This window comes from Lagenorhynchus albirostris, chromosome 21 (assembly GCF_949774975.1).
Source record: "Lagenorhynchus albirostris chromosome 21, mLagAlb1.1, whole genome shotgun sequence".
NCBI lineage: Eukaryota > Metazoa > Chordata > Mammalia > Artiodactyla > Delphinidae > Lagenorhynchus > Lagenorhynchus albirostris.
The window spans coordinates 18,112,350-18,128,586 of NC_083115.1; the positions used below are offsets into that span (position 1 = coordinate 18,112,350).

Sequence of the window (16,237 nt, forward strand, 5' to 3'; positions counted from 1 at the left end):
ACGACGCAAAGGCTCATTCATTCAACTCTCTACAATAAATACGATGCCTGTGGCCAGTGACGGTTTGCTGGGCCCCTTCCCCATGATACACGGAAATGTGTCAAGAGGTGAATAGTGATATTAGAGGGAATTGCACATGAAACATGATCATGGGGAAAAATGAGTTTTTAATACTCATCAACAAGTAAAAGTGTCAGTACTGAAAATATGGAAATCCTAACTGCAAGATTCCTAAGATGCAAAGTGCTTCTTTCTCCAGTACTGGGATCCACTTCAATGTGATGATTCTGTCACCTTACTTCAGCATCACACCATAAGCCTGAAAGACAGGCTTTCATTCCGCACATGGGAAATAGAAAGCTAAGACGTACTCTCAATGCACATATCAGAAAAAGTTTTAATTTCAAAATTACACAACCAATTGATATGCAAGGCAAATGTTATTTAAAGAAACTTTATGCTAGGTTTTCTGGGAGTTGGAGATCAGTGCACAATAAAAGTCTCCCATAAATCAAGGAGGAATAAATGTATTGTTTTCATGTATATGTATCTATAAACACCAAACTAAGAATGTTGCTTCAAATTACCAGAGGTTGTCATTTAATTTAACAAAGTATCTAATGAAAAATTGTATAAAATGAGTTTCCTAAGTCTGACTTCAAAAGGACTTAAAAATAAAAATCTGAGTTTTGGGGCTTCCCTGGTGGCGCAGTGGTTGGGAGTCTGCCTGCCAATGCAGGGGACGTGGGTTCGGACCCTGGTCTGGGAGGATCCCACATGCCGCGGAGCGACTAGGCCCATGAGCCACAACTACTGAGCCTGCGCGTCTGGAGCCTGTGCTCCGCAACAAGAGAGGCCGCGATAGTGAGAGGCCCGCGCACCGCGATGAAGAGTGGCCCCCACTTGCCGCAACTAGAGAAAGCCCTCACACAGAAACGAAGACCCAACACAGCAAAAATAAATTAATTAATTAAAGAGCTCTCAGTGGTATAGCATAAAGAGAAGAAAAGCAGGGAGCAGAATAAAAGTTACAGTGAAGGACCATTTATATACTCAATTTAAAAAAAAAGAAAAAAAAATCTGAGTTTTGAAATAATGGACAGTCTCAGTAGCTTAGACATCACTGCGGTGGGCCATTCTTCCTAAAAGGAAGATTTACTATAAACGCCAAAGCATCTCTAAACTGAACTAGCTCAAGAATATCTTCCTAAAAGGACCTAACAATTCCCTATGCACCCTCAAGACACTTAAAACAGCCCTTTAACACTTCACCAAACTACACGTGTCGTTCCTCTCAGACATGAGCCCTCCACACAGATAACTCCCATCTGCCTTCCTACCCTGGCACCGACCTCCACTCCTGGCCCAGAGGACAGACGCCCAGGAAAAGCCTATGTGGGGCTGGAGATGCATGCAAGTCCCCACTGCCGAAACAGCACTGAGGATGAACACACAAAGCCCAGAGAGGCCTCCCAAATGCTTCCAACACTCAGAAAGCTAGTTTCTTCAGCTAGAGTCAAAACTATATCCATGCTGGAAAAAAAAAAAAAATCTTTGAACTGCATGTGAATTCTTGTTTAAATGGAACCCCCAAACATCTGCCAGGTACTGTATAAAACATACTACCTTTTCACTATACATGAATAAAATAGGTTTTATTTTAGTACGGGGAATCAATACATTAGGACTGCAAGAGACCTCAGACATCTACTAGCCAATCCTTCCGCCACTGCGTCTCAAAAGGTTACTTGCCCAGAGTCACCTTAGCTAATCAGAGGCAGAATCCAGAATCCTCCTGTTCACAGGACAGGGCTCCACTACCTGGGGCAGCTTCCTCTACAGGAGACCAGGAATTATTTTTACGTTGATACTGTTTACCAGCACTGCCTAGCCATTTCTCAAATGTGGCCCAATACATTTGTAAGTTCATAAACAAAACGTTTATTTTTTCATAAATATAAAATATAATCAGATATTTAACTTCAAATAACTAATTACACTAAAATATTAAAGTAACCTGTTCTTTCAGCTGACTATTAAAAGGGATGTTGATACTCAATACAAAATACTGGACTTGAGGTTTTTTGGGTTTTTTTTTTTTCGATATGCAGGTAACCAATTAACATTCTAAAATGTACTGACAAGACGCAGAATTACTGAATAACATAGCAATACCTGAAAGCAAATCTGCACACCTAGTTCAGCAATATTACTGACTATTAGTGGATAAGCAATTGCTAATACATCTCTCCGTTTCCACCACCATTTCCTGAAGCGGGCAAAAATTTCACTTACCAAAAACAGAGAACCATAGTCAAAGGTCTCATTCATAATTTCCTTTTTTAGCTCTTGTTTTGCCATCGGTGTCCCATTTTCTTTTTCACCCTTGTTTTCAGGGCTAATCCTATCGATGTTGGAAGTATAGGACATCTGCAAACATTCTGTGCTTTCCATTTTAATAGGGAGTTCACCTTTGATCTTCTGGAAAACGGCAGCCACGGACCCGGTCTCACATGCTGAATTGGAAGAACTTGCTTTGTCAACATCTTCCTGATTCGATTTCACAGCAGGTGTTGTTCTTACAACTTTGTGTGAAGCATTTTTAGAATGAGTTCTAACATGCACAGCCTGGCTCGTAATGAGTTTGTTAAATTGCTGCTTATGTGTCTTGTTATTTAGGATTTCTGCTTTTGTGTCCGCATTCAAGTCAGACGTTGGTGTTTTTCTCAAAGCTGTCGACGGTCTTGAGGAAGACACTGATGAGGGTGATGAGGCCCCAGTTAACTGAGGTCGGGGTGCAGCCTTTGATAGAGCAGGGTCCTTGGACGGTAGCACTGGTCTGGATACAACTTTTGCTTTGACATTCTTGAAGTTTGGTCTTGGGTAACTTATAATTTCAGTTTTTCTAACTTTGCTGCCTAGGGGGCTATTCGTTTTGGTGGTTGATTTTCCTAGATTAGGTTTAGACATGTTCATCGGTGCCCCCTTCAAGTTTGGTAAACGTCTAAGCTCTCGATTACTCTTCTGCACTTTACTCCATTTCTCCGTCGCTTCAATAGGTGAGAGAGAAAAGGTTGCGTTTGCGGGTTCTAGGACTGGCGTGGACATGCAAACTATGTTATTTGTACTAATGACCATATCATCTGCATCCCAAGTCAGTTCAAATGATGAAGCCACCTTCTGTCCCGGCGGGCTATTCGGTATCAATTCTATGGTATGATTCCGGGTTCCCAAATCCTTTTCATTAGAGGCAACTGGTGTGTCTTTAGCCACAGTGACTTGATGTTCTGGGTCCAGCACTTGGGTTTTGCTTTTATCAAAAGCTGGCACCAGTAAAGGGCATTCATCATCTATAAGACAATTGGACACTGTTTCTCTTACATTTTGGCCCATTTCCTTTTGCCCATATGAGCTCTGTGAATGTCTCTCACTATTTGGTTCATCTTTAGATGAACAAAAGAACTCTTGTAATACAGACCCACTGGGAACATCCATGCCATCAGAAACTGGTGTTAGAGCTTGTATCTCCTTTTCTCCGCCTAGTCTTTGCTGTGCCCCATCTGGGTACTCACTGGTGACCTTTCCCGAAGAACAGTGACAGTGATTTTCCGTATCTGGAAGAACCACATCAGTTTGCATCACCATGTCAGAAAATGCTGTGTAAGTTGTGTCTTGGGCCTGTGATGCTGTAGCTTGAGGGTTTTCGAAGCTGTCTCTATCATAACTCATTTCTCTCACATATATCTTATCAGAATGGGAAGATGGAGGAATGCAACAGGATGAAGATGTATTTCTACTTCTCATGCTGGTTGGCTGTAGGCTTGCAGTGGTAGGCAAAGACTGACTCTTTCCAGTGGTGTCATGTGTTATGAAGGTACAGTTAACATTATCCACTTTCATGTCAAATGTCTGGTTTAACGCCAAGGCAGTAGGGTTTCCTGTACAGTTCAAATCATCATCGTTAGGATTCCACACAAAAGGCAGAGATGTCTCAACGCTCTGGTCCTGAAATGATTCTAGGGAATGACAACTGTTACGCAAATCTTTGGGTTCCTCTGTATTTACAACATGTGCAAAAGACAGACATGTGGAATCCTTGTGCATATCTAACATCTCCTTACTAACAAAATCACTTGAAGACTTTTGGTGTTCAAGTACTTCAACACACTGAGGGTTTAAAGAAATATTTTCACCAAAGGCCACAGCAGAGTTGGTTTCATAATCAACCACCATGTCATCTGGGTTGGCAGAATTCCAACTCACATTATTGGTTGAAGAGTTCTGGGTACATGGTGATTTTTGGTTGTATGCATATGTGTTTCCATTTTTATCACTGATAAATAAGGACTGCAGTTCATCTTCTGTCTTGTCATCTGAATTATCATCATTCATCCTGAAATATTAACTTTAAACCTCTGCCATTTTATTTCTTCTTTAAAACCGTTTAAATGAGAGGGAAGGAAAATGTGTCCATCTCCTAAGTTTTTCAGCACAGTTGAAAGTTTCTTAGTCTAAGCTGTCTTGAACTTGAAATGATTTGTTGTTCCCTGGAAGAAATAAAATGTTTCACTCAAGTAAATATTAGAAAATTAACAAGTCAGCACTTGATTAATTTCAATTGCTTTCTTTTTACATTTAAAGAACCTACAACTATGGACAGGGGTGATTAAGATATTAGCTAAAGAATCACCCTCTTTTCAAACATACTTTTTCATTTGAGGAAATGGGCAGAATGGGCTGCTAAAACTGCCCCCTCCCATCTGAGATGCCTCTGCCCTCACTCACCATAATAGAGAAGGAGGCTAAATCTGACAATAGCCTTTCCTTCTTTTTGGTTGACAGAGTGACTACTGGTCCTAATTTACCTAGGACGGTCCCAATTTATGCCTGTTGTCCCAACATAATTAGAAATAATGCCCTTTTCATTTTCAGAAAAGTCCCCTATTGTTTCCATGAAGAATGATTTCCAGACAGATTAAGCAGGCACAGCACATAAGCTAAAGATCAATGAAGATTTAGGGCCCTAGCGTTTCTCTTTCCCATTTTCACTGCCTTTCTCAAACACACTCCATTTCAAAGTTGAAAAAAAGAAAAGCTGTTGATTCTTCAGAGTTAAAGTGGTATTCTATTGAAAGTACCTAAAAATGTTGAACAGAGTTCCTGTACGACACAGCAATTCTCCACTTAGGTATCTACTAAAATGAAAGGAATACATCCAAAAATTTGTACACCAATGTACATGGTTCAGTCCGCCCTACGGGCCACCAAGAAAAAAAGATGTACATGATTTGTAATAGAAGCATTATTCATAACAGCCGCAAAGTGGAAGCAACCCAAATGTCCACTAACTGGTAAACAGATAACAAAATGTTGTGTACCCATACAACGGAATATATTTTTCAGCAAGAGAAACGAATGGAGTATTGATGCATGCTACAACATGGATACAACGTTATGACTTAAAATATAAATAAAAGAATAGTATAAGCAAAAGTAAAAGAATATATAAGTAAAAGAAGCCAGTCACAAAAGACAACATATTTTGGGATACTATTTACATGAAATGTCCAGAATAGGCAAATCTATAGAAAGCAGATGGGTGGTTCTCTAGGGCTGAGAAGGGGCGCGAGGGAAGGGAATGAGGAGTGACTGCTGATTGGAATGTGTTTATTTTGAGGGTAATAAAAATGCTCTAAGGGTTATGATTATGGTGATGGTTGCACAGAGCTGTAAATATACTAAAACTATTGAATTGTACACTTTTAAAAAATCATTAAAAACAACCCATGAGGGGCTTCCCTGGTGGCGCAGTGGTTGAGAATCTGCCTGCCAATGCAGGGGACACGGGTTCGAGCCCTGGTCTGGGAGGATCCCACATGCCGCGGAGCAACTGGGCCCGTGAGCCACAACTACTGAGCCTGCGCGTCTGGAGCCTGTGCTCCGCAACAAGAGAGGCCGCGATAGTGAAAGACCCGTGCACCGCTATGAAGAGTGGCCCCCGCTTGCCGCAACTGGAGAAAGCCCTCGCACAGAAACTAAGACCCAACAGAGCAAAAATAAATAAATTTAAAAATTCACGACATTTGTCAATATTAAAAAAAAAAAAACCCACGAAAGCTTTCAAATCCAAGGATTTTTGCAAAAAACTAAAATTTTATTACTCTTTTGATTATACTGAAGTGCTTAAGAAAGGCCCACATATTCAAGCTAGGACTGCAAATACCTCATATAGATATACATTCGCTTGAACTGACTTTCTAATCTTGGTATTTAATGCCAACCAGGTATCATGGTTCTGTTCTGAAGAAATAAAATATCCATGAGGAAAAAAATGACATTCTGTAACCTAGAAATTTGTAAATTAAGAGTAGATCTCATTTTTCTATTTTGCAATCTTTTCTCTGTATTCAAACATACTTCAGTGACCTAAATACAATGAGGAGAATAGGAACGATAGAAGAACTGAAAGGATCAGTATCTTTGCTAACAGTGCTCCGGATTTCCAGCCATGCATCCTGAAACCAGCTTTTACCAGGGGCAAGAAGAAAGGCTGCAATGTTTATGTCAGCAGCACGCAGGCACATGCATACAAGAGATTCTGATCCCAAAATAAGTGCTATAGGATTTGTATGCTGGTAGAAAATTTAAATGAGTCTCTTTTTCCCCACCATAGCTCTTTAGGTAATAAAGAAATCACTGAAATAACAGATTTTGGCTAGCACCTTAATAAAAGTTTTTATGAAACACAAATTATATTTTTAATCCTCGGGTATAAAACAGGTTAGAGCTAAATGTTTAAATCAGGAAGTCGATTTATTAATTTTTTGGAGTTACGTGGGGGGCGTATAATTTCACAAAGCATGAAATATGCTACACCTTTATGTTTCCATAAGGCCAATACTCATTTACGAGATCCTGGGATAAACAGATAGGAGCACTGCAAACAGAAGCATTTAACAGAAATCACAGAAGTTATTTGCCTCGATAAAGAGAGGCATTAAATTCAACTGATGGAGCTTTACTTCCTGAGCTCCCCCTTTCAGAGTATACAAAATATGATTTTAAAAAAACTGAAAAAAGTAAAGAAAATGGTTCGTATGTCAAAGCACCTCAAGTAATTTTTTAAATAAATGTATAATAGGATAATTTACACCACCAGTTCCATGTCCTTCTATGTTTAGGTTGTTTCTAGATTTATTTATTATTAAATATTATTTATTAATAAACAGCACTGCACTAAATATCTTTGCAATCTTTGACTACCTCTGATTGTTGCCTTTGGAAAAACTTCCTGGAAATAAAAGCATTACTGAGTCAAATGATGATTTTTGAAGGCTCTTAAAATAGTTTGTCAAATCATTAATAGAATAAAAAGGCAGGATTGTTAACAATGTATGTATTAATAAACGTATATAACCTGAGTTTTCTTTTAAAGCTTGTGCATTTTGTTCAGCGTTGTCTCCCAAGAACTTTCCCAAGCTACTGTAATACAAAAACATTTCTAACAACTGTGAAATTCCACTAAAGTTAAGGTTAAATGTTTTAGATTTATAAGTCAGTAGATTGGGACTTCCCCGGGGGTCCAGTTAAGAATCCGCCTTCCAATGCAGGGGATGCAGGTTTGACCCCTGGTCCGGGAACTAAGATCCCACATGCCACGGGGCAAACTAAGCCCGTGCACCACAACTAAAGAGCCCGTGTGCCACAACTAAGACCCGATGCAGCCAAATAAATAAAAACAAATATTAAAAAAATTTTTTTAAATAATTCAGTAGATTACAAAGAGTAATAGGAAAGTAAAGAAGCCATCAGCCTTCATACGACTGCTTAGCACCCTTGTGTTTATAATTTTTTTAAATTCACACATCCAAGAAAAAAAAAAAATCCCAAACTCGGTGAGCAAAGCTAACAACAACAACAAAAAAACCCCACAAAAACAAAATGTATTCTGAAGAAATACTTAAGGAGAATTTTGGTATGAAATAAATTTACTGAAGTCTTTTCTACTTTTGTAGATAAGAGTAAAGAATTAGAGGTACAGAGATTTGGATACCAAACAAATTCTGAAGTTAAGCTTATCAGTTCCAGGATTAGTTGGAAGATCAACCTCAACATTCACTAAGGAAAAAAAAACAGCTTCAAGTCTCCATCTCATCACTACAGACAAAGCCATGGGCAGGAAAGGGATGACCAGGCTTCCCTCAGGGATTTTGTCCAAAAAATTAAAAGTTAGCCTTGTTGTCTTATGGCCAATCTCACTCCTTTCCTGATATAAGAATAGTACCTAAATTTCTACCACTTGCTGGACTCCTATTCTTTGACTTAATCTCACCTGACCCATGACGCAATGTCTTTATATTTCTATGTTACAATGTAATTTGTAAAGCCTTCAAAGTTACCATCTTGGGAACGTTTTATACTAAAGCAAAATCAAAGATGTTTTAAAAAGAGAAAAAGAGGAAAGGTTGGACTAAATCATTCTCACCCAAAGGGTTAATTTCTCAAGTTGTCGTTCAGTAGCATTATCTATCAGAACAAAGTAGAATGATTAAATTTCCTTTTTAAGAGAGCCATTTGGGAAAATAAAGAGATCTTTTTCAGAGAACAATTTGTACGAGAGAGAACAATTTCCCTACTTATTAAGATGTGGGAATATGAGAGGGTAGCTCCTCTTGAATAAAAAGATTAGCAGAATATGTATTTCTATAATGATGTGTAAGGTTAAAAACTGATAGATACGTACTAAAAGAAATGGTCAATGCAAAGCACTACTAGTGCAAGATTTGAGCTATTTCAACACCTTTGGGAAAAAATAAGGTTAGGTTCTAAATCTTAGCTTAAGAAGAATGATTGTTCCCCACAGATAAAAATCCATTATCATATAATTGAATACATTAACATTGTCATTAATACGGAAAGACATTTTAGAGCTCCAATTCAAATTTCCTCATTTTACAAATGAGGAAACCACTTCTAAGAAATAAACTCCATGGCTGGACCAAATTAGTTGCTAATGGCAGCTTACTGTTAGATTATACAATAGTTATGTGCCTTATTTGTCAACTGAACTATAAACCCAGTAGAGGCTTACACCATCAGTAGGTATTTTCTACATCTTCCTATTACACGCAATGTCTAACACAGTAATTTGAACTTAACACAGCTAAACTTGCTATCCCATATGCTAATTATGAAATAAAAGAATTTGTTTCAAGTCACATTTCTCTGAAGCCATAAACAACTTTAATTTTACTCCTTATTTGTGTCAATATATGGCATACCAGTTGTATAATACAATTATAACTTACAGCTTTAAATCACAGAATCATGTCAGTCGTCTTAAGTTTTTAAGAACTCACTAATCACAACCGTAGTTCAGCTCTCGAGGCTTTAAAACCCAAAATATTACCTAATCTTCAATGTACTGTAAAACAAAAAGACACATGCACAATACCTAAACTACAAATTTTATTCTAAAGTCAAAAACAAAGCAGTTGAACAAAAAGTCACCGGCATGTGTTACTAGTATATTCATAAAGTTCTACCTCCTGTTAAAACCATTCAAGGTGGCTAATAATTTTACCCCTTAAGCCTCATCATATTACTTTTTTCACAATTCAGGGTTAAAGTCCTAAATTAGCTCCTGCAACCTACCTTTTGACAAACTCAACTTCCTCAAGCACTGAGCTTAGTAAAGTACATCTTACACCTAGGAACAAAGTACTGGTACAAGCATACCTAGTCACTGGTTTCCTAAGAGCATAATGATTTCCAGTGAAGCCATTTAAGTAGGGGGAAATCTAGAGTTGGTTTAATGAATTTATAAATGAAGGCTATGGACGTTCCACAACAAAGTTGAACTTTAAATCATTTACAAAACAAGTACAAATCAACTGGCTGCTTCTGAAAAAATGCAGATTGAGTCAGTAGGTCACGGGTGGGGCCTGAGATTCTGCATTTCTATCCAGCTCCCTGGTGATGCTGAAGCTTTTGGTCCATGGACCATCCCTGGAGTAGCAAGGATGTAGCAGAGAACTCTGAGAAAAGATTGCGCACCTAGCCAACTAGATCAACACAATAACTGTACTGTCAGAGCTAGTTACCCTCACATCCAACTTTATAATATGTTCTCTAACTGGAAACAGACGTCCCTTACTTTTGAACCCTTAATTTATGCTTTTGCACTTTCCTCTCAGATAGCTAATACTCCCTCTATGGAAAATAACTGAAAATTTTTATAGTCATGGAAGATGTTGCTTCTAAATCCTACTTGAGTTTATTCCTTCCATGTGGAGGGAGTTCAGTGAGTGTAACATTCCTGCCTTTTTTCTGTCCTTTTACTCACTCCATCCAGAAGCAAGAAAGTGACTTAAATGGATTCTGTAAATTCAGGAAGAACTAGCTGGGCAAGGACTAGGATAAGGTGAGGGTACCATTTGCCTTGGGCACTAAATATAAGACAGTCTCAGTAACAGTCCCCCCGGAGCCTGAGGCAAGGGAAAAGTCAGTAATACTGACCCTGTCTCTCCTTTAAATTTTTGAGATTTTATTCATCGTGGATTTTTTTTACATGAATTCTGATTTTTAAAAACAGTGATCGGGGCTTCCCTGGTGGCACAGTGGTTGAGAGTCCGCCTGCCGATGCAGGGGACATGGGTTCGTGCCCCGGTCTGGGAGGATCCCACTTGCCTCAGAGCGGCTGGGCCCGTGAGCCATGCCTGCTGAGCCTGCACATCCGGAGCCTGTGCTCCGCTACGGGAGAGGTCACAGCAGTGAGAGGCCCACATACCGCCAAAAAAAAAAAAAAAAAAAACAGTGATCGAGGTAAACAACATTTAAAGCACTAAGGTTTTGCTGGCCTCACTCTCTTCACCCTAGTCCCAGCCCCGCTGCCCACAGAGAACACAAGCTCTCTTCTGTTCCCCACCCCTACCAGGAACAGGCCCTGTCCCTATAGTGGAAAGGGGACAGGGAGGGTGGGAGAGGCCTGCCCTGTTATCTGCACCATAGTGACCCGTGGGGAAGTGTCTCTCAAACGCAGTTCTGTTCCTCAAACTCACTTTCATCTGTAACTGATCTATAATTACAGATGAAATTCTATAATTATAGTCTGTAATTATAATTCATCTATAATCATCTATCCACCTTACTCTGTTTCTTATTTCTTAAATGGTTCATAACCAGAGAGGGGAGGAAGGCAAGAATAATACCCAAGAATCAACAGCCCATCCTGACCACGTGTCGGCCACACTCTGGAACAAAGTCCAGGAGGCCAGGCCCCTGAGAGCCAGACATTTACCTTCAGTTGCTGAATCGGAGGGTGGGAGGGACCACAGAATTCCCCAGGAAGAGCTACCGTTGCTGCGGCAACCCAAGGAAGCTCGTGGGGCTTTGGGCTGCGGCTCTGCACCCACCACTGCAGGAGGACGTGCACACTGTAACCGCCAGCTCTGCCACTGTGAAGAGCAGTCGCCGGAACAAGGTAGTATTTACTGGGCCCCTCAAAGCTGTAAATATGTTACACTAGGCAACAGACCATGAGAAACAAACAAGGGGTAAAGTGTGCAGGAACAAAACACACGTGGGGTAACTGGGGCTTCCACCGTGGCCAAGGTGGACGTGCTTAGGTTCAAGCCATCGGCCAGAGGTTCGCACTGGTGGCTCGCAGCCTGTATCCCGTAATCCAGCTCACTTTTTCAGCTGGGATGTTGGTTTTAAAATAACACAGACTGGGGGAGAGGCGTTAAGCCTAAGACCATACATTCTTTTGAGCTGAGTGAGAAACTCCAGCGCACAGCAGCACCGTCCTTGGGTGTGTGGCTGTCTCCATGGAAGGGGTCTGCCCAGGTCTGCAGCCTGAGGAAAACGAGGCCTGGGACGCACATCTGCAGCAAAGCCACTGGAGTCTCGGCACCAGGGCGGGCTGTTAGCAGGCCACCTTCCTGTGCAAGGCGCACAGCTGCACCTTGAGCCACCCCTGGCGGGCGTGTGCAGAAAGCAGAGGCTTCGGAGGGCACAGCAAGGCCGCAGCGGGCCGACCAGCAGCTCGGGTGAGGCTCAACTACAACCGCAGGGAAGAGAGTCGCGACAGGCCCTTTCAGACACTGGTGGTCCACGGAGCACATTCACGGCTTTAGAATGGCAAAGCAGGAGGTTCCTGTGTGTTCCTGTGTTCCTAGAATGTTTCCAGCTTTCAACTGTTAACAACAGATCTGGTAGGTGATACAAATTATCCCGAATTCCACTCTGTATTCAAAGACGGGGGGGGGGGGCGGAAAGTGGATGCGGTGAGCTGGAATCCACGTGGCTTTTCCACAGCCTCAAGTCACACCCCCCCAAAACAAAGTGTTTCCAATTAGCACTTGATTGGATAATTAAATACTAGGGGTAAGTCTTCCCTAAGACTCAGGCTTCTTAGATTTAAGTAAATCCAGAGAAAGAGACAGTAGAAATAGCTCTATGACACAAACGTGAAAATGACTGCTTGTAAGAGAGGGAAAGGTGTGTCCTAGACCGGGCCTCCGGGTGCAGCACGATGACCTTTGGAAACACGGAAAACTGTTTTAGAAACTACTGTTCAGATATAACATTCCCTGCACTACTATTTCAGGGTTAGGGGATTGGGCTGTTTTCAAAATGTGGTAGTTTGGGAAGAGCGAGGAAAATAGGAAACAAGATAGTTCTGTGCCCGCCGGTGTGCTCGTCACACACTGGCTGCTGAATCAGCACAATTTTGCAGTAATGACACCTCTTCCCGTGAAGCGGCCCAGACTGTGGCCGCCGAGAGAACATGAACTCCGCCTAGGTTTCAAGATCACTCTAGCCTGACAGGACCAGACTAAGACACCAGTAAGGATGCCTACTGAAACTTAATCCTGGCCTTTTCACTCGAAGTCTGTAGAAAGTCAGCTCCAGAAGGGCAGGATTTTTTCTCCCCCTCTGGTCTGGTTTATTTTCCAAAATATCGCCAACACTTGGAAGAGTACACAGAGTGGTTTTTTAATAAACAGTTGTTGAATTAGTGAATGTATGAAAGGGCCAAGAGAATTTGATCTTGGACTTTAACATATCTGGATTTTCACTTGCAAGGTTAGGCAGTCCTATAATTTTCCCCTGGGAACATGACAGTGGTAGAGGTTTATGTTTATATTTAGGCATCACTATGTTATTGGCAACTTAACTTTGTCATTGGATCTCATTGTACTTTGTGGGACAACACGGCTGTATATCATCTGAGATCACAACGAGGAAAGTAAAATTAAGCCCTGGGCACAGAGTGGCCAGAGTTGATATAATTAACACACCCGTCAGAGCCTTCAAACTGTCACCTGCCCAGACGTGCTAGGAAAGTACCCAAAGGGACAGTGCTTTCACTGGGGAGCAGCCCCCTGAAGGTATGAGCGAGGCACTGGTTAACCATGGGCTAACTTCTAAGTTCAAGACCAGAAGCAGGGATGCCAGGGGTGAAGCTGCTTGCCGTCCCTCATGGCTCCTTTCATGTGGGAGCCCCATTAGTCTATGCTTCTTGGCTTCAATCTGACCCTTTACTTTCATCCTGCCCCGAGGAAGTACAGGACCATATCCGCCTAGGGAAATGGGGAAGAGCAGACAGGGCAGGCTTGGCTGACGTCTGCCCACTGTCTTCTGAGAGTGCGTCGGCCTGCGGGGAGCACAGGACCCCACACTTCAGGAGCAGCCTGGCCATGACTAGGAGAACCGAATTCTGGGGTGGGCTGTTAGGAGCTCTTTGTCTGTCACCCTGGAAAGCAGCCTCCCAGGAGCCTTTAACAGGGATGTTTTGATCGCTCAAAGGCCAGTTATCTTACTCTGTCATACTTCTCCATTGGTCCAAAACCCAGATCAAGAACAGGGGTGTTACTTATTGGACACTTCAGTGAATATTACATAGTTTCATTTTTCTTTAATTCCTAGCTTAAATCTGACTTCTAGAAGTCCACTTTTTAGAACTGTGGTAAAATATGTGTAAGATTTATCATTCTTAATTGTACAGTTATACGGCATTAAGTAGACTCACAGGACTGTGCAAACATCACCCCCACCCCTCTGCAGAATTTTTTCATCTTTCCCAACCGAAACTCTGTATCCATTAAACACTAACTCCCCATTCTCCTCTCCCGCCCCTGGCAACCACGGTTCTCCTCTCTGTCTCTATGAATTTGGCTACTCTGGGGACCTCATATAAGAGGAATCACACGGTATTTGTCTGTGTCTGGCTTATTTCACTTAGCACAATGTCTTCAGGATTCATCCCTGTTACAGCATGTGTCAAAATTCCCTTCCTTTTTAAGGCTGAATAATATTCCATTGTACTTATAGGCCACATTTTATTTATCCAGGCATCCACTGATGGACACTTGGGTTGCTTCCACCCTTTGGCTACTGTGGACAATGTTGCTATGAACATGGTGTACAGATATCTCTTCTCTGAGACCCTGCTTGCAATTCTATTGGGTATATACGAAGTGGAATTGCTGCATCCTACGGTAACCCTATGTTTCATTTTTTTGAGGAATTATAAAATCGTTTTCCACAACATCTGTACCATTTCACATTATCAGCAATGCACAGACTTCCGATTTACATCTTCAATGCTTGTTACTTGTATTCATTTTTTAAAAATATGTAATAGCGATCCTGTTGGGTGTGAAGTGATATAGTGGCTTTGAATTGCACTGCATTTGCCTAACGACTCGTAATTTTGAGCACCTTTTCACACGCATATTGGTCATTTGTATACCTTCTTTAGAGAAATGTCTATTCAAGTCCTTTGTTCATTTTTTAATTGGTATTTTTGATATTGCTGTTGTTGAGTTAGTCCACTTTTTAAAATCATATGATTTAGGAGAGTATTTTCTACTTCTCTGGGAAGCATGACTGACTTAGTATGCTGCAGCGGGTATATATTTTAAACTCCTGTTACAGGATGAACCGTGTGTCTCAAAAAGATATGCTGAAGTCCTCACACCCAGTACTTATGAGTGGGCTTTATTCGGAAATAGGGTCTTCACAAATGTAATCAAGTTAAGGTTAAAGTCATTAGGGTGGGCCTTAATTCAACATGACTAGTGTCCTTATAAGAGAAGGAACACGCAGAGAAAGAGAAACGCCATGTAAAGACACAGGGAGACCCAGGGAGAAGACAGCCATAGTGAGTGGCCATGTGAAAATAGAGGCAGAGACTGCAGTCATGCTGAATGAACAAGCAGGGCTACCCAGAGCTAGGAAGAGGCAAGGAAGCATCCTCCCGCAAAAGCTTCAGAGCAAGCACGGCCCTGCTGACACCCTGAATTCGGATTTCTAGCATTCAGAACCATGAGAATAAATGTCTGTTGTTTTAAGCCAACCAGTTTGTGTCGCTTTGTTACAGACTAGTACAACTCCCTTCTAGAAAATCAGTGCATCGCTCAAGTCCTTTTACAGATTGGTTGTTTGGAATTCAGAACACAGTTGCCGTTATTAAGAAAAACACACACACATAAACAATGATTAGGTTCCCAGGCAGCCTATCGATGACATTGTAACCCGTAATGGAGCGTGAGTATTGCCCAACAGTTCTGTTTCCCCCCAGAATTATGGGAAATGCAGCCAGCATTGCACATGGGGCCCTGAATATGAGCAACACATACCCTTTGCCATAGCCACAGGATATGGGTATAGAGAAGAACTATACCTCCTCTCTTCTCTTTAACGGGCAGTGGAGACGCTAAGGACTCTTCACCCATCCAAAGAGAGTGATTTCGTGCTCTCTGTTGCCCAGATGGTGTCAGGGTCTCTGTCCTTGCTGTCCTCCCCCATGCCTGTACCCCAGGTGCACAGGCAGTGACAAGAAAGATTAGATTCCCTCCAGAGGTTTCTCTCCCTACTTGTAAAGGCAGCAAAAGTTTAAACAGTCCTTCATTTCAAGGATGAGTCGCAGTGAAGAAAAAAAAAAATTATTTGAGGTAAAGATCTTGGTTTTAATCCAAAAGTATCTTTACCTTGAGGTGAAGCCTACCCAGGTAGCAGCTAACAGTTCAAGTGCTTAGCACTATTAGAAACAATGGAAAGAGGAAATTCCCTGGCGGTCCAGTGGTTAGGACTCTGTGCTTCCACTGCAGGGGGCATGGGTTCAATCCCTGGTCGGGGACTAAGATCCCATAAGCAGTGTAGGATGGCCAAAAAAAAAAAAAAAAAAAAAAAGTGGAAAGAGATTTACCTTTTTATTATAAATATGATG

The 16,237-nt window shown here is 41.4% G+C and overlaps 1 protein-coding gene across 1 annotated transcript in view; it reads right to left on the minus strand.

Moving 5' to 3' along the window:
* Positions 1-16,237, minus strand: part of MTUS1 (microtubule associated scaffold protein 1) — a 160,007-nt gene that overhangs the window by 102,263 nt on the left and 41,507 nt on the right. The window contains 1 exon segment of the mRNA XM_060136618.1: positions 2,296-4,547. Coding sequence (XP_059992601.1) covers positions 2,296-4,392 — 2,097 coding nt within the window. The 5' untranslated portion in view covers positions 4,393-4,547.